The sequence below is a fragment of the Strigops habroptila genome, chromosome W (genome assembly GCF_004027225.2).
Source record: "Strigops habroptila isolate Jane chromosome W, bStrHab1.2.pri, whole genome shotgun sequence".
In the NCBI taxonomy this organism is placed as follows: domain Eukaryota; kingdom Metazoa; phylum Chordata; class Aves; order Psittaciformes; family Psittacidae; genus Strigops; species Strigops habroptila.
Genome location: NC_044301.2, coordinates 14,620,355 through 14,647,889, shown reverse-complemented (window position 1 = coordinate 14,647,889; position 27,535 = coordinate 14,620,355). Strand labels below are relative to the sequence as shown.

At 47.2% G+C, this 27,535-nt stretch overlaps 1 protein-coding gene across 12 annotated transcripts in view; it reads right to left on the bottom strand.

Annotated features, from left to right (window-relative positions):
* The window catches only part of LOC115619073 (CUGBP Elav-like family member 4), a 528,109-nt gene that overhangs the window by 27,053 nt on the left and 473,521 nt on the right, over window positions 1-27,535 (bottom strand). For 4 of the 12 annotated variants that reach the window (XM_030511093.1, XM_030511102.1, XM_030511098.1 and 1 more), the window contains exons 10-14: window positions 12,394-12,541; window positions 6,129-6,278; window positions 2,248-2,310; window positions 1,980-1,985; window positions 579-659 (exon numbers count right to left, since the gene is read on the bottom strand). In XM_030511093.1, the coding sequence (XP_030366953.1) occupies window positions 579-659; window positions 1,980-1,985; window positions 2,248-2,310; window positions 6,129-6,278; window positions 12,394-12,541 (448 nt within the window). Of the gene's footprint in view, window positions 1-578; window positions 660-1,979; window positions 1,986-2,244; window positions 2,311-6,128; window positions 6,279-12,393; window positions 12,542-27,535 lie in introns of all 12 variants that reach the window. The other 8 variants (XM_030511095.1, XM_030511101.1, XM_030511097.1 and 5 more) reach the window with 3 other exon arrangements.

Here is a 27,535-nt window from a genome sequence, read left to right as displayed (position 1 = left end):
GTCCTTTCCAACCCTAACTATTCTATGATTCTATGATTCTATGAATGGCATGCTTGAGCCAGTGTGTTGGACGGGTCTAACAATGTGGAATTGGTCCGTGGTGGACCACCCCGATCATCTAGAATGAGTGTGCGTGGCAAAGAGCCAACAAGGCCACTCCTCCTCCTGCAGGCTGGCCCCCTGAGTCAGGATGAGTCTGCACTTTTTAACAGATAAAAGCCCAGGGTTCGGGAGAGACAGGGAGGCAGATCCAATTACCACCAAGGTCGACGTTACCTCCGCGGGGACACCCACTAACGTAGTGCCTGCCACCCCATCTCTTCACGATGCACCTCGGAGCTGGCCTCTTGGTCATTGGACAAGTGTGTGGGTCGGTAAGAATCTGTGCCTAACCTATATTTGGTAGCCTTTAGTTATCTCTCTCTAGCCTGTTATATCTCTGGATTTTTATAACTATTTTAGATCTTGTAATAAACTTTTTAGCAGTTTTGTGTGTGTGTGCGTGGCTTACGTTCTTCTCCACCCAGAATCCTTCAATCCCTGGAACAGCCAGAAAGGAGGACATCCCATTTACTCACCTTCTCTTTGTTGCTGTGGGATCATGGGAGGTGGCTGTGGGAACACTTGGCTAATCTGGCCATAAGCAGCAGGATAAGCAGCTACAAGGGAGAGAATGGGAGACTGATTTCAGTGCTGAGAAGCAAGGAGCTTTCACTCCAAACCATGATACCATGCTAGAGGTGGGGTCACCCCTGCTTTTTGACTCTGTGAAGGGCCACCTCATGCAGCATGAGATGTGGCAGAAGAACCACAGTGGCTCTCCCGGAGGTACCACATGGCCCTGAACATCCACCCTGTCTTCAGCTATGTCAGCAGTAATGCCAGGGACAGCCATGCAGTGTAAAGGGGGGGTGGGGGGGGTGTTTCTCTACTGAGATCTCCCCAGCAGAGATGCATAACCATCCCAGATGGCACTACAAACAGATTCATTCACGAGCTCAGCTCGTTGATGCCCGTGCTGACAGGCACACACAGAGAGCACATATTTCCCTGGGTAATTGCTCTTGCACCCTGCTTAATTCACATGCTCATAAAAACAATTCACATATGTCTCCTCCCTTACTCTAACCTTTGTATGCCCACACACTGTATAGGCACAGTTGCACATACACTCTTGGATATACATTTTTTTATGTCCATAGAGAGTCTCTCTCGCACATACACAGTGGAAACAGTGTGCAGTAGTTAAACAATTTTCCCCACAAAGCAGACAAGGGGAGCCATTCAGTGCCACAGATGGTAGATGATGCGCCTTGCTGCTAAAAATACAGAGTACAGGTCGCCTGCGAGCCCAGAGAGAGGGGAATAGGGGAGATGTGTGTACAGAGGGGTTAATTAACAGCTCAAAGGGTTGAGCTGCTTCCCATCTATCAAACCTCACAAGCAATAACTAAAACAACTGGCAAATTAAGCCCTACATGGATAATTTAATGAACATTCCAGATATAGTGCTGACATAATAGCCATTCCTCAGCTGGAACCCATGATTGTTCCAGTTACCACAGGAAATGATGACTTTGGGGTGATGCCTTCCTCTCAAAGTTGGCTATGGATACCTCATGAGGGGAAGATGAACACAGCAGGGTTGTGGTCTGTATTAGGTCACTTTGGCTGGTATCAGTCCATCAACTGCTCAGTGTACAGCACAATGCAAGTGGAAGCTGACCCATGGAGAAAGCTGCTGGGAAGCCAGGAGTATGTCTTCAAGGCTCCTAAGCAAGTCTCAAACTAACTAGCTGTGTATGGCCAATGTAGACATACCCTAAAATAAGGATATGTGCAGACATACTATACCCTGACAGGATCTGGTTGCCCATCTCCCCTCCTTGCTGCAGCACTCAGGAGACCTGTTATAAAAAGTGGCCCTCCAAGTCAGTGGCCTGATTTTGCACTTGTGCACTATGCTAAGCAGACTGGACCTGGTCCTGCCAATGAAGATGCATGGAAGTACAAGTCAATGGGAGCCTTTCCCTGGAGAAAGGAAGGACATTGCCTCCTTCAGAGGAGAAGACCCTGGGTTTTAGATTTGTTTTTACAAGTTCAAATTTAATCTGAGATTTTGTGGCCCCCAGCTTGCCCCTATACCACCAAACACCTCCCTTTCCCCAGCCTCCTCAGGTGTATTCAGAGATTAAAGGCTTTAAAGAAGAGAAAGGTTTACTGGGACAAAGTTTTAATACTAATGACCTTCATACTGCTGCACTCCAGCATAGGCTTGCTGCAAGGGGTCTGCTGCAGGGGGGCTCTGTGCTGTGGAGACACAAGAGAGAAGGAATTAATGAATTAAAGCATGATAACCACTCTCCCTTTCTCTTCTCTCAGCAATATGTGGTGTGGGACGGAAAAACCCAGGGGCTGAAGGTCCTAGAAGAGGAACAGCTTACTCACCCACAGGACTGCACAGAGCCATGCCCCCCCCCGATATTCAAGAGGGCTCTGATGTATGAGGGGCTCATGATCCAGAGCCAATCTGCCCCAGGGATTGTGTGTGATGGTAGGCTGGAGCACACCACGTGCTGAAATTCACAGTGATGGGGAGACATAAATAATTTCTGTATCTCCGCACAAGGAGACCATGACGGAAGGTTGCTTTATTCCTCCACAAGATACACATAACTTAATAGGGTGTGCACCCCTGTGGCCTTCATACAGATCATGCTCCACTAAGGTAGGAGAGGCCAAAGGACAAGTATCAATCATGTCAGCCCCGCTGAAGTCCATGTAACCTTGCTGCTTTACAGAAGCTGAGGATCTGACCTTGCCAGGACAAAGTAAAGGTCTACTGTGAAAACAGATGCTAAGAGTAACTTCATTTGGCAGCTCAGGGCAAGAGCCTTATTCCTGGATACTGTCTCTATATTATTTTGATCATTTCCATATCTTAATGGGAAAAATCCTGATCAGTCTCTTTGCAAGACAATCCTGGCCAAGATGCCAGTAAGTAAGCCACAAGATGCCATGGCAGATAAACTTCCATAAACCTGGAGAGATAAAACAAGCCAATGACCTACTATATGGCCCTAAATATAATTTTAATGAAGGCAGCACTTATTCATTAGGCAGAAATCAAGAAATGACTCCCAAGTCCTTCAAAGAAAGTAGATCCATTAATGTCACATTCCAAATCCTCTGCCTGTGCCAAAAAACAAGGATGATTTCCCAAGTCAACATGAAATACCAGTGCTTTAAAATTAACACCAGGAAGCTTTCTTAGTACCGATATATCTCTAGATTGAAATCCAACTTTTTAAAGGGGCATTCATCTAGTGTTAAGCCTGACATTTAGCTTTTGTCAGAGAATGAAAGGATGCAGGCGGCAGTATGAAGCATACCCAGCTATGGTGTCTGGCCAAGACAAGCTGTTATGTTTGCACCCCAGATGAAAATGGTTGTAGGGGACAGAGGGCTGGAGTCTGCTGTGATGGTCAGGGGTGTAAATCAGGAGGAGCAGCACTGAAGCTAGTGAAGGTGTGAGGAAAAAGGATGATGGTTACTACCTGAGCCATCAAAATGGGGCCCTCCACCCCCATCCGTGGGTATTGGACAGTGTCCCTGTCCCAGCTCAAAGTAAGAGAAAGCTAAGGAAATCTACTCTCTAAAATCAAGAGGGCTCCAGTACTTCTAAGACAAAAGCAGGGTCCAGCACATTTTGGGCCCATAAGACACCCTGGGATTTGACTTTGGTGGAAGGAGTCAGCAAACCTTACACCTACATGATATCCTCTTCACACACACACCTGATTGCCTCTGCATTTCCTGACAGACATGCTTTATTCCATCTATTTCATTCTATTTGGCAGTGCTGCTCTCTGCTCAGGTCTACAAAAAGGTGTCGTTGCCCAGATCCACAGCTTTGTGTTCTGCCCCATCTATTAATTCCTCCCACTGTCTCAGAGGCATTTTATACCTTTCCCAGAAGCTGCAGCTTGGCCACTATCACCTTTGGGAGGGTGGATGGGGGAGGAAGGTGATGAAGAGTGGCAGTGCTGTTCAGTCAGTGTGTGTGGGTGTAAATAACATAATAATAGAAAAAAAAAAAATCTATGTGAAGGCCAGGATTAAAATAAGTAACTGAGTGGGAGGGCTCTATTCATCTTCTCCTTCAATCCAATTTAAATCACTCTCTACACTCCTAATCTATATTCATCATTATACGATTTCATACAACATGCTTGCAAGAGGTCACAAGAAATTTATGTATATTAAAATTCATGGGTGCCATAGGACAGATGATTAATTAGGGCAGCTGATGTTATGATTAAAGAAGCCAACATTTACTGTTGTAGTTAATTAGGTATTCAGACACAACAGTAACTGCAATAACACAAAGAATGTGCTGATCTGACAGAAAACGGAGACTGATCCTGTGTTTTACAGTCTCTTTTTGTCACCAAAATCCAGGAAATAAACTCCTCAACCGGAATGACAGGTTAGAAAATTGACATTACTTTATTACGGTACCAGGTGCATGGGGGATCCCTTTGCCTATCACACACCCTGAGAAGAGACAGTTTACAGCTTATGTATCTTCATTATATACATATTCATTATAATTCCACAAAATGCCCATCCAATTCTCGTTACTCATGCGTATGGTAATTTGGGTAGATAAGGCTGTGGCGCAGGCACTGTGAATTTTGAGGAGTGATCTCTGGGGGTTATGGTGGTCCTTTGGGGAGAAATACCCCTACTCATTTTATCCTTTTATGGCAATCCATTAGTTAAGGACTTGGAATGCATGTTTAGTCTTTCCAATTAACTACATGTTCTTGTTTGGTCTAATTTACAGCCCTGAGAGGCTCCTCAAGTTGTTTTCTTTCACAGCCATTCAGCTATTTCTCAGGCCTTATCAACAAGAGGAAGGCCTACATTGGTTTGAGAGAAGACATCTGGTCCTCTTGTTGCATGCCTTCCTTATCTTGAGAATTGTAGCCTCTATATACAGTGAAATACTCGTTTAAGAATCTTTGTAGCCTTGTCTAAGTCTCTATATTCAGTGAAATACTAATTTAATTTGATATCAGTTATACAGTGAAATACTAATTTAATTCGGTATCGTTTTCACCATTTAGGGGCTGGACACCACTCAGTCAAAGATGTTGTCCCATTGTCTCTTCCTCTACGCATCAAAGTAGCCATGAAATCCAGGGCATTTGTGCCCTCCGCTCCATCCTGTTAGTTGGAAAAGCCCTTTGTTAGCATCCCCAGGTACTGTAGATGCTTGTCTGGGACAACATATGGGCCTGCTATGAAATTGATATAGCTCTTCCCTGAAAATCAGGATTATCTTTATTATTTTCTTAATAGTCCCACCTCCAAGCTCCATCCCTAATCTGGGCCCTGCCGAGATAGATGCTGTGTGCAAACACATGATAGGAATTGTGTTTGCAGTTTGGGTCAGCAGCCATGTCAACCCTCTGGACTCTTCCTCCCAGAGCTATCTATCTGCAAAGGAATCCCAGCATGAAATACCAATGGTGGGCGCTAGGGGATGCAAACAATTGTGAGGGTGGCGAGACACTGGAATAGGTTGCCCAGAGAAGTTGTGGATGCCCCATCCCTGGAAGTGTTCAAGACCAGGCTGGATGGGGCTTTGAGCAACCTGGTCTAGTGGAAGGTGACCCTGCCATGGCAGGGGGGTTGAAACTAGATGTTCTTAAGGTCCCTTCAAACCCAAACCATTCTATGATTCTATGATACTACTGTGAGATCTGCCAGCATGAATTGGTCAGGCCTCAGATCAAATTTTAGCTAAAGCAAAAGATGGTGAGTATCCTGATTGTATTCACCAGACAAGTCAACCTGGCATGCAGCAGATGAGCACTCAATTTTGCAGCATAAAAATAAAAATGTTCCACCTCCAACATGCTCTTGATGTCTATCATCCAGATTTAAGTGTTTAACAACTGTAGCTGAGTAAGACCTAACTACACCAATGCTACAGTGATCCCCGATGGCATGGGGTATAATTCTTCTGAGGTGGCTCATGCTAGACAAAGCCTGTGGATGTGGACTATCTCACTAAGACTGAAGGAACAGGTTGTGGGTATAGCATTGGTCTGGCTTACCTGGGTAAGGGTGGATGCCATTAGCAAACACGGCTTCGGCAGTGGGCTGCCCATTAGCCTGTGGCAGGAGGCCAGTGAAACCATTTGCCCCAATTGGAGATGGCATGCTAGGCACAGCTGGTGCAGTTATGCCAGGAGGCGTGCTTCTACCTCCAAGTGGGGAGGACACACAAATCTCAGCAATATCTTTCTGTGTCAGGGTATACTACTGATTGAAAGCACCATTTTGCAGTAACATCTTTTTAAACCAATTGCAGAAAGTTTCTTCAGCACAGCAGCATTCCATAATGGGTTAGTGCAATAACACACTTTAATGACTACTTAACTCTGTGTTGGTGCTTTAAGAAAGCCAATGCAGATGCATGAGATGTTTTAATATGTTCTGATTTGAGTAGCCCAAAAACCAGACAATATTTCAGCTCTTTTCTTATAACCTGAGCAGACAAGCTGCTGCTGCTTCCCCTTTTGTTATTTAAGTGATGTTGGCCTTTAAAAATGTCCTCTGTGGAGGTACAGGGAGCCAGTGCTGGCAAGTAAAGGCCAAAGTCAATGCTCTCAGCATATGCCATCAGCTTGCAAATCACAAAGGCTAGTTAAAATTTCAGTTGCTTTTTTGGATCTTTCCCTTATTTGCATAGAATATGTAACAATTTTTTTCTAAAATTGCAGCAAGGGATTTCTGCTTGCTATTTTGTGCATGCCTAAGGATGTTTAGGCATACTCATTGCAATTCTTTAATTTTCTTTTTATAAAGAATCCCCTCCCAGAGAGGTCAGGGCTGTAGTTGGAGTAAAAGTGGCATAATGAAGACAACAAATGGCAGTGATGCATGCCAGTTGTGGATTTCTTCCCTGGTTTCAGATATCTTGCTGTATCTACACCAGATACAAGTTTACAACATGGAGAGAGGGAGAAGAGAAGGAAATATAAATTAAATTTCATTTCTAGCCCCCTTGTCCAGGTAAACCCACTGCAGACTCATTTTTCACCCAGTTTATACTGATGGTGGAAGAAATGCAAAACTTGAATCAAACTTTCAAAGCCGTCAATTTAATTGCCTTGCAATTAGGGACTGTTATGTAAGATAAATCTGACTCTTGATGGGGAACAACCAAAATGCCAGCAAACAGCATAAAGTATTTATGGTCTGAATTACCCACTGGGACTGGCTATTGCTCTCCATTGACTGCAGGCAAGCGAGGTGACTAGTTTATACCAGATATCTAATGTTTGTATGTTTAAAGCCAGGTGAAATGGAACCTGTCTAGTCTATTAGTTTTTCCTGGATCCAGAACTCTTTAACTTCCCAGGTCCCATGGGAACTCATGAGCATGAATGAACTCACGGCCATGTCCCGAGGTACAAACTCTCCTAGAGGCAGGATGCATAGAAAACCAGCTGGATTACAAACATAGGAAAAGAAGGTTTAGACTGACAGGGAGGTGAGAGCTAAAAGGTCTGAAGATAACAGCACAGATGCACTCTGCTCAGCCAATGCCTTCTAGGACTTCTGGGTTACCGGTGTAATTTTTTTAGTACAATTATTCTTTTGCTTAGAAAAGAGAAAAGCATTTTTAATATTCCAACAGTTTTCTAATGCCTATTTTCATAGAACTTTGAAATATTTCATTCCAAGTCAGAACGAAGACATACTTCAGTGACTAGAAATCCTGCTATGAAGCAGTATGATAATTTTCCATTTGGCTTTCTGAATGCTAGCAAAAGTTAGGAGGAGAATTCACATCAGGCTTCAGATATCTCCTGGCTACTCAAAAATCACAGCTAGCATGGGGAAAAAGAGATTCTTTGGATCTGATGGCAAAGCAACAGACACTGCAGCTACTCCAAACCTGGCAACAAGCACTGCGATTACTCCAACCCTGGTGACAAGCATGGCAGCCACTCCAACCTGAAAAACAGACAGTGGAGCCACTCCAACCCCTGTAAAAGGCACTGTGGCTGAGCCAAAGAAACAAACCATGCCATTACCAGTCACCCCTATATAGAAGAAGAAATGGACATGAAAGGCAGTTCATTTAGTGAAAGAGGATGAAGCAGGACCATCACAAGAAACAGGAAGAGGCAGAACAAGGGGTAACCTCTCGATCCCTGTCCCTGAGTGAGCTGTGGGATATGCAAAAAGATTTCGGCTGTCATCCAGGTGAACACATTATCACTTGGCTGCTCCGATGCTGGGATAATGGAGCTAGTAGCCTAGACTTAGAGGGTAGGGAAGCCAAGCAGCTGGGATCACGTTCTAGGAAATCAGGTGCCGACAACACAGTTGGAAAAAGGAAACAAGTCCTCACCCTCTGGAGGTGACTCCTGTCAACCATGAAAGGAAGGTATCCCTTCAAGGAAGATGTTGTATGTAACCCAGGGAAGTGGATGGCAATGGAGAGAGGTATCCAGTACCTGAGGGAATTAGCTGTGCTAGAAATTGTTTATTTTGACCCAAACAATGCACAGTTACCCACAGAACTAGATGAAGTCCGGTGCACACAAGTCATGTGTTGGAAACTGGTATGATGTGCGCCATCGTCATATACAAACTCATTGCTGGAGAAATGAGGAGACATCAACAGTGAGTGAATTAGCTTGCCAACTATGGCAATACAAAGAAAATCTCTCTTCCTCCCTAGGGACTTCTGTCTTGGCTGTAAAAACTGTCTGAATGGTGTGAAAAACTGGTCCAATTACTCTAAAAGGATAGATCCTACTCCCCACCTGTAAAGACCAGCATCTCAGCTATTAACAGTAAGCATCCTTCTGCTTAAGAGGCAAGATATAGAAGATACACACCACAGGGTACCCTGCGGTTTTACCTGTGAGATATGAGGAAGTGGGATGGAAAACCTACCTAGAAACTAGAGGCAAGGCCCAGAGGCTCTGTGTATCCTTGGTATAAACTTCCTCGAGAGAGGGTATTTCAAGGACCAAAAAGGGCTTTTGCTATAGGTGCCTTGGAGATGGAGGGAATTAAGCGGCTGTCTACCTTGCCTGGTCTTTCAGAAGACTCTTCTGTTGTGGGGTTGCTGATGGTTGAGGAAAAACAAGTGCCTGATTCCCAACCATAAGCTGATCCATCGACAAGAGAGACAAGAAGAGATCAGCAGGACCTGCTCACCCTTCCATAGCCCCATATGGCCAGTGCAAAAGTCTAATGGAGAGTGGAGACTAACAGTAGATTATCATGGCTTGAATGAAGTTTTGCCACCACTGAGTGCTGCCGTATCAGATATGCTAGAACCTCAATATGAACTGAAGTCAAAGGCAGACAAGTGGTATGCCACAAGCGATATTGCTAATGCACTTTTCTTAACCCTTTTCGCAGCAGAGTGCAGGCCACAGTTCACTTTCACTTGGAGGGGGTTCCAGTACACTTGGAATCAACAGCCCCAGGGGTGAAACAGAGCCCTACCATCTGCCATGATATGATCCAGAATGTACTGGAACGGGGTTGTCCTGGTTTCGGCTGGGATAATTTTCTTCCTAGTAGCTGGTACAGTGCTGATAACAGCAATCTGGGCCTTGCAGGTAACTCCCCCCAGGTTATATAGTGGGCATGATGTGCTGTGGTATGGAATACCCCTTTGGCTAGTTTGGGCCAGGTGTCCTGTCTCTGCTTCTTCCTGGTTTCTTGTGCCTCTCCTCACTGGCAGAGCATGAGACTGAAAAGTCCTTGATTGGAGTAAGCACTACTCAGCAAAAACTAAAAACATCGGTGTGTTATCAGCACTGTTCTCAGGCTAAAGTCAAAAACACAGCACTGCACCAGCTACTAGGAAGGAGGAAAATAAATTCTACAGCTAAACCCAGGACACCGTCCAAATAAAAGCGAGCTGTGGCCTGCACTCTGCTGCCAAAGGAACTGAGAAAAATGCATTGGCAATATCAATTGTGGCATCCCACTTGGCTGCCTTTGACTCCAGTTCATATTGAAGTTCTAGCATGTCCGGTACAGCAGCACTCAGTGGTGGTGTGACTTCATTCAGGCCACCATAGTCTACTGTTAGTCTCCACTCTCCATTAGACTTCTGCACTGGCCACATGGGGCTATTAAAGGGTGAGCAGGTTCTGCTGATCACTCCTTGGCTCTCCAGTCTACAGATCAGCTTATGGATGGGAATCAGGGAGTCTTGGTTGGTGCGATATTGCTGCCAGTGCACTGTTGTGGTAGCCAATTGGCCCTTGTTGTTCTTCGACCTTCAGCAACCCCACAACAGAAGGGTCCTCTGAGAGACCGGGCAAGGTGGACAGCTGCTTAATTTCCTCTGTCTCCAAGGCAGCTATACCAAAAGCCCATCGATACCCTTTTGGGTCTTTCAAGTACCCTCTCCTGAGATAGTCTATGCCAAGGATGCATGGAGCCTCTGGACCAGTCACAATGGGGTGCCTTTGCCACTCCTTCCCACTTAGGCTGGTTTCAGCCTCCAGTACAGTCATCTCTTGGGATCCTCCTGTCACTCCAGAAATATAAATGGGTTCCACCCCTTGATACCTTGATGGCATCAGAGTACACTGTGCACCAGTATCTACTAGAGCTTTATACTCCTGTGGGACTGATGTGCCAGGCCATCTGATCCACACAGTCCAGTAAACCTGATTGTCCCTCTCCTCCATCTGGCTGGAGGCAGGGCCCCTCTAATAGCAATCATAAGATTCTCCATCTACTTCTTGTATAGAGGGATTACAATTCCTTTTCATAGAAGTTGGAGTAAAATCAGCCCTTCCACCCCATCTGGGAACCTGCTCACCGAAGAATGGAGCAGCAACTTTCTTGGGAGGATCATCCTTGAGTTTTGTTTTCCTTTTCAATTCACGCACCCGTTCCTTCCGAACTGCGATAGGTTTTCCATCCCACTTTCTCATGTCTTCTCTGTGATCCTGCAGGGAAAACCATAGGGTGGCCCATGGCGTGTACCTCCTATATCTTCCCTCTTGGGCAATAGGCGCCTTCTGTTTATAGCTGAGATGCGGGTCTGTACACATGGGGAACTGGATAGATCGTCTCTAAATTGTTTGAACTCCTGGGACAGTTTTTCCACAGCTGAAATGATGGAAGGGGTGAGATTGCCTTCGAACTCTCAGAGTTGACGAATCAGGCAATCCACTGTTGGTGCTGCTGCTTCCCTCCAGCTCATCATTGCCAATGAGTAGGCATATGATGATGGCGCACTCCGTGTATATTTTGGCCACATTCGACTTCATCTGGATCTACTGGTGCATTCCTGGCATCCAAATTACAATAGATCATCTCTAGAATGGCTGATTCCCTCAGGGACTGGATGCCTTTCTCTATCGTGGTCCACTTGCCTGGGCGACATATAACATCGTCCTTGTAGGGATACCTTTCCTTCACAGCTGCCAGGAGCCGCCTCCAAAGGCTGAGGGCTCCTTTCTCTTTTGCAATCACTTTGTCAATTCCTCCTCCCTAGCAAGTGATCCCAGCTGCTTGGCTTCCCTACCTTCTAGTGCATGACTGTCAGCCCCATTGTCCCAGCATCGGAGCAACCAGGTGACAGTGTGCTCCACTGGAAGATGGGTGAAATCTTTTCGCATATTCTGCAGCTCAGTCGAGGTCCGGGGTCGAGAAGTTACCTCTTCCTCTGATTCCTGTACTAATTCCTCTTGTTCAGATGTCACGCCCTCTAGTACGTGCATTGGGTCTTCATCTTCCTTCACTACATGAGTTGTTCTTCGTGGCTCTCATTTGCTTTTCCCCTTGCTTATAGGGGCAACTGATATTGGCATGGGTTGGTCCTTTGGTTTAGCTGCAGTGTCTTTCACTGTGGTTGGGCAAGGCTACAGTGTCTGTCACTGGAGCTGGAGTGGCTGCAGTGTCTTTCACTGGGGTTGGTGTGGCTGCGATGTCTGTTGTCGGGGTTTGAGTAGCTTCTGTGCTTGGGGTTTGAGTACCTGTGTTGTCTGTTGCTTTGCCATCAGATCCAGAGACATCCTTTTCCTGCTCCTTACAGAGCAGGGCTCTTGTTCAGGGATGAATTTCAAAAGCACTGGAGGGGCTCACTGGCCTAGGTGATTGACCATATGATCCCCCACACCCTGCCACTCATGACTGTCCAGCCTCGGGGAAAATCTCTTGGTGGCCCTCTTAGATCATCATTTAACCTTAGCCCAGGCCCCCCAGCTGATAAACACTAAAACAGCTAATACTGGCTGCAAGTAAGGTACGACATGCTGAAACTCTGAGACCAAGCACAACTCCTGCCCTTTGCCCTCTCCACCCCCGCCCTTGGCTCATTACCTAAGGTTGGCATTATGGGGGCAGCTGCCAGGCCATTCATGTTCAGAGTCGCCATCTGCTGCATCTGGGCTGCGGCAAAGGCTGCCATGGGGTTCAGGTATCCGCCCTGCGCTACTGACGCCATGATCGCGGCTTGCTGCTGCATCAGCTGGAACAAAGAGAACAGGGGAAAAATATCATGCAGTCACCGGCAGGGTAGCCCGTGACACCGGCACCAGGACGGGAACACGGTGAGGGTGTGAGGCATCCCTCTGTTTTAAGATGTCAGCTCACCATGCCTGTGGTACACCCCAGCCTTGGCCTTTCTTCTTGCTATAGGGGCCGGAGGCAAAGTGCATCACTGTGTCTTGGGGGGGAGTCTTTATGGTACCCCACCCCCATGTGTTCTCCAATGTGGAGGTCTCCCATGAGTCGCACTCAGTCCTCTGACTTCCTGGCCCTTCCCTGATGACAAAGGCAGAGGAAAGACTTCATACATTCCTCACCAGAGATGTTTCATGGTTTATTTTCCTTGTAGCAAACCAGTGGTGGCTGTTAATAGGAGACCAGTATATGTGGAGTGGTGGGGAGAGGGGATCCCTTAGCTTAGCTAGTTCTTTAGGGATAAACTGAATAGTTTTAATTTGTCAGTGACAAAAATAATTTTTTCTTATGCTGCTGAGAGGCCTCATGTGGGCACTGAGCAAAACCATGACCAAAGCTTCTAATCATTTTAGAGCACTAATTTCCAATACACCCAAGCACAGACTCTTGGAAGACCTATACAAGGGAACTCGCCTACTTTAGCAAGATTAATACTATATTGTGGGAAAAATCCCTTCCCATAGTTTTGATCTGGGATGACTTCCTTAATTTTTATTTTGTTTTCCAGAAAATGATCAAAATGCTTTTAAGGCATTGTCCTGGATTCAGCTACAGCAGTCATTTTTCTCCTTCTTAGTAGCTGGTGCAGTGCTGCGGTTTTGACTTTCAGCCTGGGAACAACGCTGATAACACCGATGTTTCTAGTTGTTGCTAAGTAATGTTTACTCCGACCAAGGACTTTCTCAGTCTTGTGCTCTGCCAGGGAGGAGGGGAAGCCGGGAGGAAGCAGAGACAGGACACCTGACCCAAACTGGCCAGAGGTGTATTCCATACCATGGCACGTCATGCCCAGTATATAAACCGGGGGGAGTTACCCAGAAGGCCCAGATCACTGCTCGGGTCGGGCTGGGTATCGGTCGGCGGGTGGTGAGCAATTGTATCCTCTCCCCTTGTTATTTCCCTTATCGTTATTATTATTGGTGGTAGCAGTAGTAGTTTTGTATTATACCTTAGTTACTGGACTGCTCTTTTCTCAACCGGTGGGAGTTACATTCTTCTGATTCTCCTCCCCATCCCTCCGGGAGCGGGGGGAGGAGGAAGATGGGGGGGAGTGAGCGAGCGGCTGCGTGTTTCTCAGTTACCGGCTGTGCTCAAACCACGACAGGCATCTACAAAAGGCAGAAACAAGGAAACCTGGATACATTTTCAGGCATTTGGGAGGGTAAAAATTTTGGAGCAAAGGGTAGTGAATGGCTGTGGGGGCTGGAAATGCTTCTTACATTAAAACCAGACTTTACTATCATTATTTTGCACTCTGAGATTAGCACAGAGATGATGCAGTTCATTTGTACAGTATGTCTGCGCTGGGCTAGTAAAATGGTCCTGCTGTGAAGACGACAGTTTGGATGGAGCTGCCTCTTGCCTCCTTCCCTGGAGCTGTATGAAGAGCCAGATGACGTAAGCCTGAATCCATATCCAACTGCCACTGGTGAGCAGTGGTGGATGCTTAGAGAAATGGGGGGGAGGAAGAAGATGAGCAAAACCTCACTATTCATTCCCCATTCTCTAGTAATGCATGTCTTGATGATAACAGTGGAGAAGGAGACACTGTTTTTCTGCAGAGGGTTTGTGGGTTAGGGGCAAAGGGAGAACAGCTATGGGGGACATTATGGTGGGGATCTGTTACAGGCCACCTGATCAGGAGGACTCTGTGGATGAAGTGCTCTATACACAGATAGAAGCAGCCTTACGCTCGCAGGAACTTGTCGTCATGGGGGACTTCAACCATCCTGGTATCTGTTGGAGGGACAGCATGGCCCAGCACAAGCAATCCAGGAGGTTCCTCAATTGTGTGGAAAACAGCTTCCTCTTGCAAGTAATAGACGAGCCAACAGGGAGAGGTGCCATGCATGACCTCATTCTCAGCAATGGGGAGGGGCTGGTGGGGAATGTGATGCTCCAGGGCAGCCTTGGCTGCAGCAATCATGAGATGGTCAATTTCGAGATCCTCAGGACAGTGGGAAGGGCATGCAGCAAGCTCACTGCCCTGGACTTCAAGAGAGCAGACTCGGGCCTCTTCAGGAACCTGCTTAGTAAGGTTCCATGGGATAAAGCCCTAGAGGGCAGGGGGGCCCAAGACTGATGGTTAATATTCAAGGATCTTCTCCTCCAAGCTCAGGAGTGTTGCATCCCAACTCGAAGGAAATGGGGCAGGAAGGCCAGGAGGCCTCCATGGATGGACAAGAAACTACTGAGAAAACTTAGAAGGAAAAAAGAATCTTACAAAAGGTGGAAGCAAGGACAGGCAGCCTGGGAAGAATACAGGAACATTGTATGGGAAGCTAGGGATCAGGTCAGGAAAGCCAAGGCCCAGTTAAAATTGAGTCTGGCAAGGGATGTGAAAGATAACAGGAAAGGCTTCTATAGGTATGTCGCAAACAAAAGACAGAATAGGGATAATGTGGGCCCTCTCCAGAAGCTAACAGGAGAACTGGCCACCTTGGATTTGGAGAAGGCTGAGGTTCTCAATTACTTCTTTACCTCAGTCTTCACCGGCAAGTGCTCTAGCCACACTGCTTAAGTCACGAAAGACATATGCAGGGACTGTGAGAAGGAAGACCTTGGGCCCACTGTAGGAGAGGATCAGGTTCAAGATCATCTTAAGAACATGAATGTGCACAAGTCCATGGGACCTGATGAAATCCATCTGCAGCTCCTGAAGGAGCAGGCGAATGAAGTTGCTAAGCCACTGTCCATCATATTTGAAAAATCACGGCAGTCAGGTGAAGTTCCTGATGACTGGAAAAAGGGAACTATAACCCCCATTTTCAAGAAGGGGAAAATGGAAGACCCAGGGAACTACAGACCAGTCAGTCTCACCTCTGTGCCTGGCAAAATCTTGGAGGAGATTCTCCTGGAAATCATGCTAAGGCACATGAAAAACAACGAGGTGGTTGGTGACAGCCAACATGGCTTCACTAAGGGCAATTCCTGCCTGACCAATTTGGTGGCCTTCTATGATGGGGCTATAGAACTGATGGATAGGGGGTGAGCAGTTTGATGTCATCTACCTGGACTTGTGCAAAGCGTTTGACACTGTCCCGCATGACACCCTTGTCTCTAAACTGGAGGGACACCAATTTGATGGATGGACCACTCAGTGGATAAAGAATTGGCTGGATGGCTGCATGCAGAGAGTTGCAGTCAACAGCTCAATATCCAAGTGGAGACGAGTGACAAGTGGTGTCCCTCAGGGGTTGGTGTTGGGACCGATCCTGTTCAACATCTTTTTGGTGACATGGACAGTGGAATTGAGTGCTCCCTCAGCAAGTTTGCCTACGACACTAAGCTATATGGTCCGGTTGATACGCTGGAGGGAAGGGATGCCATCCAGAGGGACCTTGACATGCTTGAGAGGTGGGCCGATGCCAACCTTATGAAGTTCAACCAAGCCAGGTGCAAGGTCCTGCACCTGGGTCAGGGCAATCCCAGGCACAGCTACAGGTTGGGGGAAGAAGAGATTCAGAGCAGCCCTGCAGAGAAGGACTTGGGGGTGTTGGTTGATGAGAAACTTAACATGAGCCGGCAGTGTGCACTCGCAGCCCAGAAAGCCAACCGTATCCTGGGCTGCATCAAAATAAGTGTGACCAGCAGGTCAAAGGAGGTGATCCTGCCCCTCTACTCTGCTCTCATGAGACCTCACTTGGAGTATTGTGTGCAGTTCTGGTGTCCTCAACATAAGAAGGACATGGAGCTGTTGGAGCAAGTCCAGAGGAAGGCCACAAGGATGATCAGGGGGCTGGAGCACCTCCCGTATGAAGACAGGCTGAGAAAGTTGGGGCTGTTCAGCCTGGAGAAGAGAAGGCTGCGTGGAGACCTCATAGCAGCTTTCCAGTATCAGAAGGGGGCCTACGAGGATGCTGGAGAGGGACTCTTCATCAGGGATTGTAGTGATAGGACAAGAGGTAATGGGTTCATTACCTCTTAGACAGGGGAAGTTCAGGTTGGATATAAGGAAGAAGCTCTTTACTGTGAGCGTGGTAGGGCACTGGAACAGGTTGGCCAATGAAGTGGTAAATGCTCCATCCCTCGCAGTGTTCAAGACAGAGCCTCGGGTGGCATGGTCTAGGGTGAGGCATTCCTGCCCATGGCAGGGGGGTTGGAACTAGATGATTTTAAGGTTCTTTCCAACTCTAACTATTCTGTGATTCTTTGCCAGTGACCTACGGTATAACTGTTGTGAAGTTCTATAAACTTCCCTTGCTCTCTCCAGTTATAAAAAGGGGCACAAGATATATGCCTCCTCACATAGGAGTGCCTTCATATCTATAGATGAAAAGTGTCATGCTGGAGTTGAGTGTTATTATTTTTTTTGTAGCCTAATGCAGATTGGTGGCAAGGTGGTGGCTTTCCCTTTGTTAATTACCCTTTTTTTATTATATCCTGCATAAGACACTTTCACATTTTAATCAGTGATATCCTCTTCTTTGTAATTACTGATGGAGTGATTAGACGATCTTTTCTATTATAGCACAATGCTGATTCCCCTTTAAGGAGTACATTTGTTTCTAGGCATAGTTTGAGTTTATTCTCCAGAGGCATCACTGAGCAGGTGATTTTAGTAATGAAGTGAATGAGGAAGGTGGAATCCATCTATCTTTAACAATGGATGTGTCTGAGGTCAGGCTGGCTGGTGGGTAACAGCCTGCTATTTGTACTAGAGACCTTCTAGGGCAGGCAGGGGACTCTGGTTTTGGCATTTCCCATTGTCAGATTCAGTAAACAGATGAGGTTTCCTCTGAGCTGGTCACTTGTTAAGGTTGATGTGATAACAGGCAGAGGAGTCTAAGCCAAGATTCATCTCTCCCTTCTGTACTCGAATGTGTCTGGGAAGATGAATTGCAGCTTTGTTTCTCCCTATTGACTGTACGTGCAGCCCTAGGTGATCAGTTCAGCTGCATGTACCAACACAGTCAGATGAAATCATTCCCACCCCTTACTTGGCCCTCGACACGTATTTTTAGAACTTGATCCCTAACCATTTAAAATAAAAGTATTAAACTTTTTTTGTTTCTTTCACCTGTGCTGCAAGAGAAACAGGGCTCTATCTAAAAGATACTGATGGTAGTACAAACGATTTTAACTCCAAAGACAATCTCCATTTTGCACTCAGCAGAGCTAGGAAATCACTCGTAACATTATTTACAGCTTATGCAACTTCTTTTCCTGCTTATGGATGACTCTAAGCTGTTCAGTTAACTCCACAATGGCAGGTGCTCCTCCTGGTTTGCAAACCAGGTAACCTGAGTGTGTGGCTTCTTGTGTATTCAAGGGGCTTATAAATTTGCACTGGAAGATGCATGTTTGTAGATTATATCTTGGCTACATGCATGCCCCTTTTTGCAGTAATGTAATCTATGCATTTCTGTCACAGATCTTCAGAAAGAAGAAGGTATTTTCTCTCTCCTTATGAGAAGAACAAGATTTAAACGCAGTGAAACCGAAAGCAGCACTCGGCGAGGCACGCAGATGCGGCAATGTTAAATTCTGTGGCTGAACGCTAGATCGAGGGGTATGGCGGGGGGCTTCCCGAAGTCAGGGAAACCAGAGGAAGAGCAGAGAGTGCCGCCAGAAGCCGGCAGCTCTCGCGAGAGAGGCTGACGCGGCTTGGGCGTTGCCAGGAGCAACCGCGGGAGACTTAAACAGCCCTAGGGAGCCCTATCGACTAGGAGTGCTGCTAACAAGGTGTGCACAAAGCGATCGAGAGGGTACAGCAGTTTGTGCAGAAGACCCGTACACCCTGCTTGTAGGCCCACATCCCAGGGAAGTGCTCTAGATCTCTGCCAGGATGATGAGCACTTCCTCAGTTAAACCCAGTGTTTCTACAGAGAAAATCCCTGACATGTCTGACACTTCCATGAAGATAGAACTGGTAAGGAAGGAGACTTCAGTACAGATGGCAGGTTGCAACAAGTGTCCAGACACTTCTCCTGGATAAAAGATAAGTACCTGCAAAAAATGTGCACAAGTTGATGACCTGTTGCATCAGGTGGCTCAGTTGAAGGAAACAGTTAAAAGGCTGTGCAGTATGAGAGGGGCTGAGCAGTGAAAAGTGCTCCTTAACTGACTCCCAAGATGAGAGCCATAAGGCTCAAGCAGATGTATACAGGGACTGTGAGAATGATGACCTTGGGCCCACTGTAGGAGAGGATCAGGTTTGAGATCATCTTAGGAACCTGAATGTGCACAAGTCCATGGGACCTGATGAAATCCATCCATGGGTCCTGAAGGAGCTGGCGAATGAAATTGATAAGCCACTATCCATCATATTTGAAAATCATGGCAGTCAGGTGAAGTTCCCAATGACTGGAAAAAGGGGCAAGTGGAAGACCCAGGAAACTACAGACCAGTCAGTCTCACCTCTGTACCTGGCAAGATCATGGAGCAGATTCTCCTGGAAACCATGCTAAGGCACACGAAAAACAATGAGGTGGTTGGTGACAGCCAACATGGCTTCACTAAGGGGAAATCCTGCCTGACCAATTTGGTGGCCTTCTATCATGGGGCCACAGAACTGATGGATAAGGGCAAATCAGTTTATGTCATCTACCTGGACTTGTGCAAAGCGTTCCACACTGTCCCTTATGTCATCCTTGTTTCTAAACTGGAGGGACACCAATTTGATGGATGGACCACGAGGTGGATAAAGAATTGGCTGGATGGCCGCACGCAGAGAGTTGCAGTCAATGGCTCAATGTCCAACTGGAGACTGGTAACAAGTGGTGTCCCTCAGGGGTTGGTGTTGGGACTGATCCTGTTCAACATCTGTGTTGGTGACATGGATACTGGAATTGAGTGCTCCCTCAGCAAGTTTGCGGATGACATCAAGCTGTGTGGTTCGGTTGATACGCTGGAGGGAAGGGATGCCATCCAGAGGGACCTTGACATGCTTGAGAGGCAGGCCAAAGTCAACCTCATGAAGTTCAACAATGCGAAGTACGAGGTCCTGCACCTGGGTGGGGCAATCCCAGGCACAGCTACAGGTTGGGCAGAGAAGTGATTAAGAGCAGCCCTGCAGAGAAGGACTTGGGGTGTGGTGTTGGTTGACATGAAATTGAACATGAGCTGGCACTGTGTACTTGCAGCTCAGAAAGCCAACCATATCCTGGGCTGCATCAAAAGAAGCGTGACCAGCAGGTCGAAGGAGGTGATCCTGCCCCTCTACTCTGCTCTCGTGAGACCCCACTTGGAGTACTGTGTACAGTTCTGATGTCCTCAACATAAGAAGGACATGGAGCTGTTAGAGCAAGTCCAGAGGAGGGCCACGAGGATGATCAGGGGGCTGGAGCACCTCCCATATGAAGGCAGGCTGAGAAAGTTGGGGCTGTTCAGCCTGGAGAAGAGAAGGCTGCGTGGAAAACTCATAGCAGCCTTCCAGTATCTGAAGGGGGCCTACGAGGATGCTGGAGAGGGACTCTTCATCAGGGACTGTAGCGATAGGACAAGGGGTAATGGGTTCAAATTTAAACAGGGGAAGTTCAGGTTAGATATAAGGAAGAAGTTCTTTACAGTGAGGGTGGTGAGGCACTGGAACAGGTTGCCCAAAGAAGTGGTAAATGCTCCGTCCCTGGCAGTGTTCAAGGCCAGGTTGGACTGAGGCTTGGGCAACATGGTCTAGGGTGAGGCATCCCTGCCCATGGCAGGGGGGTTGGAACTAGATGATCTTAAGGTCCTTTCCAACCCTAAGCATTCTATGATTCTATGATACTAATGAACAAAGTCTGGGAAATTAACAGGAGGAACTGGAGCTCTGTGCCCAGTCAGAAAGCTATGATATCATAGGAATAACTGAAACATGGTGGAATAACTCACATGATGGATATAGGCTTTTTCATAAGGAAGGGCAGGGAAGAAAAGGAAGATGTGTCGTGCTCTATGTTAAGGAGAACCTCAAATGCGCAGAAGTCAGCTAGAGTGATTGCGGGATCCCTATTGAATGCCTCTGGGTCAAGGTCAGAGGGGTCTTTGCCAAGGGTGATCTTACGGTAGGCGTCTACTACTGACCTCCAAACCATGATGAAAAGGCCAATGAAACAATATTTGGGTCTCTGAAGCAAGCCTCAACTCAGCTGAACTGGGTTCTTATGGGTGACTTCAACTGCCCAGACATTTGTTGGAAGAACAACACAGCAGCCCATGTCATCCATCAAGTTCCTGGAATGCGTGGAGGACTGATTCCTCACTGTCCTGGGTTCAGCTACAGCAGTCATTTTTCTCCTTCTTAGTAGCTGGTGCAGTGCTGTGGTTTTTTTAACTTTCAGCCTGGGAACAACGCTGATAACACCGATGTTTTCAGTTGTTGCTAAGTAATGTTTATTCCAACCAAGGACTTTCTCAGTCTCATGCTTTGCCAGGGAGGAGGGGAAGCCGAGAGGAAGCAGAGACAGGACACCTGACCCAAACTGGCCAAAGGGGTATTCCATACCACAGCACGTCATGCCCAGTATATAAACCGGGGGGAGTTGCCTGGAAGGGCAGATCACTGCTTGGGTCGGGCTGGGTATCGGTCGGCGGGTGGTGGGCAATTGTATCCTCTCCCCTTGTTATTTCACTAATCATTATTATCATTGGTGGTAGCAGTAGTGGTTTGTATTATACCTTAGTTGCGGGACTGCTCTTATCTCAACCCGTGGGAGTTACATTCTTCCGATTCTCTTCCCCATCCCTCTGGGAGCAGGGGGAGGAAGAAGTGGGGGAGTGAGCAAGCGGCTGCATGGTTCCGAGTTACCGGCTGTGCTCAAACCACGACAGTTCTTTGTGGTGCCCAACGCGGGGTACGAAGGGTTGAGATAATGACAGATCTGGCCAGAGTGTGTCTAATCATATTTGTGATAAGCATTCATTGTTACTACTCATCACAATGGTGATTATTTGGCTCTCAGAGTTGTTGTGCTTGATCTCAGAGTTTCAGCATGTTGTACCTTACTTACAGCCACTATTTGCTGTTTTAGTGTTTATCGGCTGAGGGGCCTGGGCTAAGGTTCTTGTTTCACTGTACTTCATGGTAATGACTTGTAATACAATAGACTCATTGATCATGAAACTGGTCTGGCTTGCACTTCCGGTGTGGCCATCACCTCTATACTTTGGGAGGTATATAATGAAATATTTTAGCAATTGCATATCTTTTTTTTCTCCTCGGGGGGTCAACCTCCGAAGGAGGAATTCCCTTACACCCCCTGTTCCCCCACCAGCCTATTTGCAACAGCAGTTGAGAGTTCAGAAGGTTTTGGATGGCCTTTGAATACCCTTGAAACCTGCCTGCTGATTGTGCTGGGGATCAGCATGTTGGCACACATATCGAGTGTGTTTTACCCATGGCCATTCCACCCTGGGAACACCCTATTTTGGCTGATCTCGAAAGTTAAGCAGTATCGGGTTCAAATCTGGTCTAGGGTTAGACGACGATATAGGAGGACCACCAAGAGATTTTCCCTGAGGCTGGACAGTCATGAGTGGCAGGGTGTGTGGGATAGTATGGGCAAGTATCTAGGCCAGTGGGCCCCTCCAGTGCTTTCGAACTTCACCCCTGAACAAGTGCAACATCCGGAAAAACTAGTAAAACACTTAAAAGAGGTGTGCTGTCGTCCTGGTTATACCAGAGAGGGACAAATCATGGCAACGTGCTGGGGCTTGGCCTACGCCTACAGAGCCCTGCTCAACACTATCCAGCACCTTCAAAGGGAAAAAAATGTCTCTGGATCTGATGGCAAAGCAACAGACAACGCAGCTACTCCAGCTACAAGCACAGCAGCTACTCAAACCCTGACCACAACAGACAACGGAGCTACTCCATCTTCAAATACAGCAGCTACACCAACCCCAGCAACAAGCACAGCAGATACTCAAACCCCGACAGCAACAGACAATGCTGCTGTTGGTGTTACTCAACTCCCAAGCACAACAGCTGCACCAGCCCTGGCAACAGACACTGCAGCCACTCCAACCCTAGGGGCAGATGCTGCAGCCACTCCAATCCTAGTGGCAGCCACTGCAGTCACTCCAACCACAGTGACAAACATTGCAGCTAAACCAAATGGCCAATTTGTGACAATATCTGTTGCCCCGTAAGCAAAAGCAAATGAGAGGCACAAAGAGCAACCCATGAAGCGAAGAAAGATGAAGTCCCAATGCACTTACTACAGGGGACAGCATCTGAACAAGACATATTACTACATGGATCACAGGAAGAAGAAGAAGAGATGACTTCTTGACCCCGGACCTTGACCGAGCTGCGGAATATGCGAAAAGATTTAACCCGTCATCCAGGGGAGCACATTGTCACCTGGTTGCTCCGATGCTGGGACAATGGGGCCGACGGTCACGAACTAGAAGGTAGGGAAGCCAAGCAGCTGGGATCACTTGCTAGGGAAGGAGGAATTGACAAAGCGATTGCAAGAGAGAAGCGAGCCCTCAGCCTTTGGAGGCGGCTCCTGGCAGCTGTGAAGGAAAGGTTTCCCTACAAAGACGTTATTACGAGTCGCTCAGCCAAATGGACCACGATAGAGAAAGGCATCCAGTCCCTGAAGGAATCAGCCATTCTAGAGATGATCTATCGGAGGCCGGATGCCAGGAACACATCCGTAGATCCAGATGAAGTCGAATGTACACAACCCATGTGGCAGAAACTTACACGGAGTGCACCATCATCATATGCCCACACACTGGCATCAATGACCTGGAATGACGGAATATCACCAACAGTGGATTGCCTGATTCGTCAACTCTGAGAGTTTGAAGACAATCTCACCCCTTCCCTCCTTTCAGCTGTGGAAAAACTGTCCCAGGAGTTCAAACAATTGAGAGACGATTTATCCAATCTATCCAGCTCCCCATGCGTACCAACCCATGTCTCAGCTATTAACAGAAGGCGCCCTACTGCTCGAGAGAGAAAATATAGGAGGTACATGCCACAGGCCACCCTATGGTTTTGCCTGTGGGATCACTGAGAAGACATGAGAAAGTGCGATGGAAAACCTACCTCAGTTCTGGAGCAACGGGTGCGTGAACTGAAGAGGAGAACAATGGTCAAGGATGATCCTCCCAGGAAAGCTGCTGCTCCAGTCTCTGGTGAGCAGTTTCCCAGATGGAGTGAAAGAGCTGATTTTACTCCAGCTCCTGTGATAAGGAATACTAATCCCTTTCTACAAGACAGAAGTGGAGAATTTTATGATCACTATTAGAGGGGCCCTGCCTCCAGCCAGGTGGAGGAGAGGGATAATCGGGTTTACTGGACTGTGTGGATCAGATGGCCTGGCACATCAGTCCCACAGAAGTATAAGGCTCTAGTAGGTACCGGTGCACAGTGTACCCTGATGCCATCAAGGTATCAAGGGGTGGAACACATTTCTATTTCTGGAGTGACAGAAGGATCCCAAGCGTTAACTATGCTGGAAGCTGAAATCAGCCTGACTGGGAGGAAGTGGCAAAAGCACCCCATTGTGACTGGTCCAGGGGCTCCATGCATCCTTGGCATAAACTATCTCAGGAGAGGGTACTTCAAAGACCCAAAAGGGTATAGATGGGCTTTTGGTGTAGCTTCCATGGAAACAGAGGAAATTAAGCAGCTGTCCACCTTGCCTGGTCTCTCAGAGGATCCTTCTGTTGTGGGGTTGCTGAAGGTCGAAGAAGAACAAGGGCCAATTGCGACCACAACAGTGCACCGGCGGCAATATCCCACCAAGCGAGACTCATTGATTCCCATCCATAAGCTGATCCGTAGACTGGAGAGCCAAGGAGTGATCAGCAGGACCCGCTCACCCTTTAATAGCCCCATATGGCCAGTGCAGAAGTCTAATGGAGAGTGGAGATTAACAGTAGGCTATCGTGGCCTGAACAAAGTCACACCACCATTGAGTGCTGCCGTACCGGACATGCTAGAACTTCAATATGAACTGGAGTCAAAGGCAGCCAAGTGGGATGCCACAAGTGATATTGCCAATGCGTTTTTCTCAATCCCCTTGGCAGCAGAATGCAGGCCACAGTTTGCTTTCACTTGGAGGGGCATCCAGTACACTTGGAACCAACTGCCCCAGGGGTGGAAACACAGCCCTACCATCTTCCATGGCCTGATCCAGACTGCACTGGAACAGGGGCAAGCTCCAGAACACCTGCAATACATTGATGACATCATCGTGTGGGGTGATACAGCAGAAGAAGTTTTTGAGAAAGGGAGGAAGATAATCCAAATCCTGCTAAAGGCCAGTTTTGCCATAAAACGGAATAAGGTCAAGGGACCTGAAAAAGGAGATTCAATTTTTGGGAATAAAATGGCAAGAATGATGTCGCGAGATCCCCACAGAAGTGATCAACAAGATAACAGCAATGTCTCCACCAACTAACAAGAAAGAAACACAAGCTTTCTTAGGTGTTGTGGGGTTCTGGAGAATGCACATCCCAAATTACAGTCTGATTGTAGGCCCTCTCTACCACGTGACCCGGAAGAAGAATGATTTCAAATGGGGCCCTGAGCAACAGCAAGCCTTTGAACAAATTGAACGAGAAACAGTTCATGCAGTAGCCCTTGGACCAGTCCGGGCCGGGCCAGATGTGAAAAATGTGCTCTATACCGCAGCCGGGGAGAATGGTCCTACCTGGAGCCTCTGGCAGAAAGCTCCAGGGGAGGCTCGAGGTCGACCCCTTGGCTTTAGGAGTCGGGGATATAAAGGATCTGAGGCCAGCTACACTCCCACTGAAAAAGAGATACTGGCAGCCTATGAAGGGGTTTGGGCTGCTTCAGAAGTGACTGGCACTGAAGCACAGCTCCTCCTGGCACCCTGGTTGCCTGTGCTGGGCTGGGTGTTCAAAGGCAAGGTCTCTACTACCCATCATGCAACCGATGCTACACGGAGTAAGTGGGCTGCACTAATTACACAACAAGCTCGAATAGGAAATCCCAGTCGTCCAGGAATTCTAGAAGTCATCATGGACTGGCCAGAGGGCAAAGATTTTGGGATGTCACCAGAAGAGGAGGTGATGCGTGCTGAAGAGGCCCCACCATATAATGAACTGTCAGAGAGTGAAAAGCAATATGCCTTGTTTACTGATGGGTCCTGCCATATTGTGGGAAAGCATCAGAGATGGAAGGCAGCTGTGTGGAGTCCCCTGCAACAAGTTGCAGAAACTGCTGAAGGAGAGGGTGAATGGAGTCAGTTTGCAGAGGTGAAAGCCATCCAGATGGCCTTGGACATTGCTGAACGAGAAAAATGGCCAGTACTTTATCTCTCTACTGGCTCATGGATGGTGGCAAATGCCCTGTGGGGGTGGTTGCAGCAATGGAAGCAGAGCAACTGGCAACGCAGAAGTAAACCCATCTGGGCTGCTGCATTGTGGCAAGATATCTCTGCTCGGGTGCAGAACCTGGAGGTGAAGGTACGCCACGTAGATGCTCATGTACCCAAGAGTCGGGCCACTGAGGAACACCACAACAACCAGCAAGTGGATAAAGCTGCTAAGATTGAAGTGTCTCAGATGGACTTAGATTGGCAACATAAGAGTGAATTGTTTTTAGCCCGGTGGGCCCATGACACCTCAGGCCATCAAGGCAGAGATGCAACATATAGATGGGCTTGTGATCAAGCGGTGGACTTAACAATGGACACTATTGCCCAGGTTATTCATGAATGTGAAACATGTGCTGCAATTAAGCAAGCCAAGTGGTTAAAGCCTCTCTGGTATGGAGGACGATGGCTGAAGTACAAGTATGGGGAGGTGAGGAGAGACGACAATGGACCCTACACGATTCAATGTGAATCAAGCAGAAGCCACTTTATTGTTCCCACGATCCCTTTATATACAGAGTTTTCTATCTCTACGTGCGGTCACACGCCTTTTGATTGGTAAAAGCCCTCTTGCACGAGGCAATCACTCGGCTCAGTAAGTGTCCTTAATGGATCACCTAATTCCTGGTGTTCTTCCCATGTATCCGACTGCAGATGTTTTCTTCCTCTTATCTTCTTCTTGGTATGCAGCTACGTGTTTAGAAGAAGCTCTCTGATGGCTGGTTCACATCCTCTTATCTTCTTCTTGGTATGCAGCTGCATGCTTAGAAGAGGCCCTCATATGGCTGGCACATCACATGTCCACTGTCCTCCAAATACGACCTCACAATTCCCCCTTTTTCTCTTTGAACCAGCCAAACTTTCTTCAAGGAATTAGTAATCATGTTAGACACTCCCTTTAAGATATAGGGAACGATTAACAATGCAATCACAATTATACTTAAAGTTACAATGCCTTGTTTACAAAGATCTAAAAGCCATCCTGTTATGCCCCAACCCCTTAACCACTTATCTAAACCTGAATTGACCACCGTTAGTTTGTTCATGTTGTCTTTTATCTCCTTGAGACTTTTATGAATTGACTTCGAATGCTCAGACAGATTCATACAACACATCCCTTCAAAATCTTCATGCCCATGACCCTGTGCTAAAAGCAAAAATCAGTTGCAGCTCTATTTTACAAAACAGCGTGTCTTATGCTATCTACATCATTAAGCATTTGTGTAAGTACTTCTGACGTTAAATTTATCTGCTTTGTGGCCCAACACCCTAACTCAGTCACGTCTCCTAATGCTTTTGCTGCAACTACTCCAGATGCAAACAAGGAGGCGATAACTCGAGACGGCACATCCCAAAATTGTACCTGATCATTACAATTGGGCCTCAGTTGTATCCTTGTTGACAAGTAATACTGAGCTCTAACTTAAACAATGTGTCATTTGACACATATCCCTTGAACCATTGTGACTGATAACCTTCTACCACGTGCGTGCCCTAGA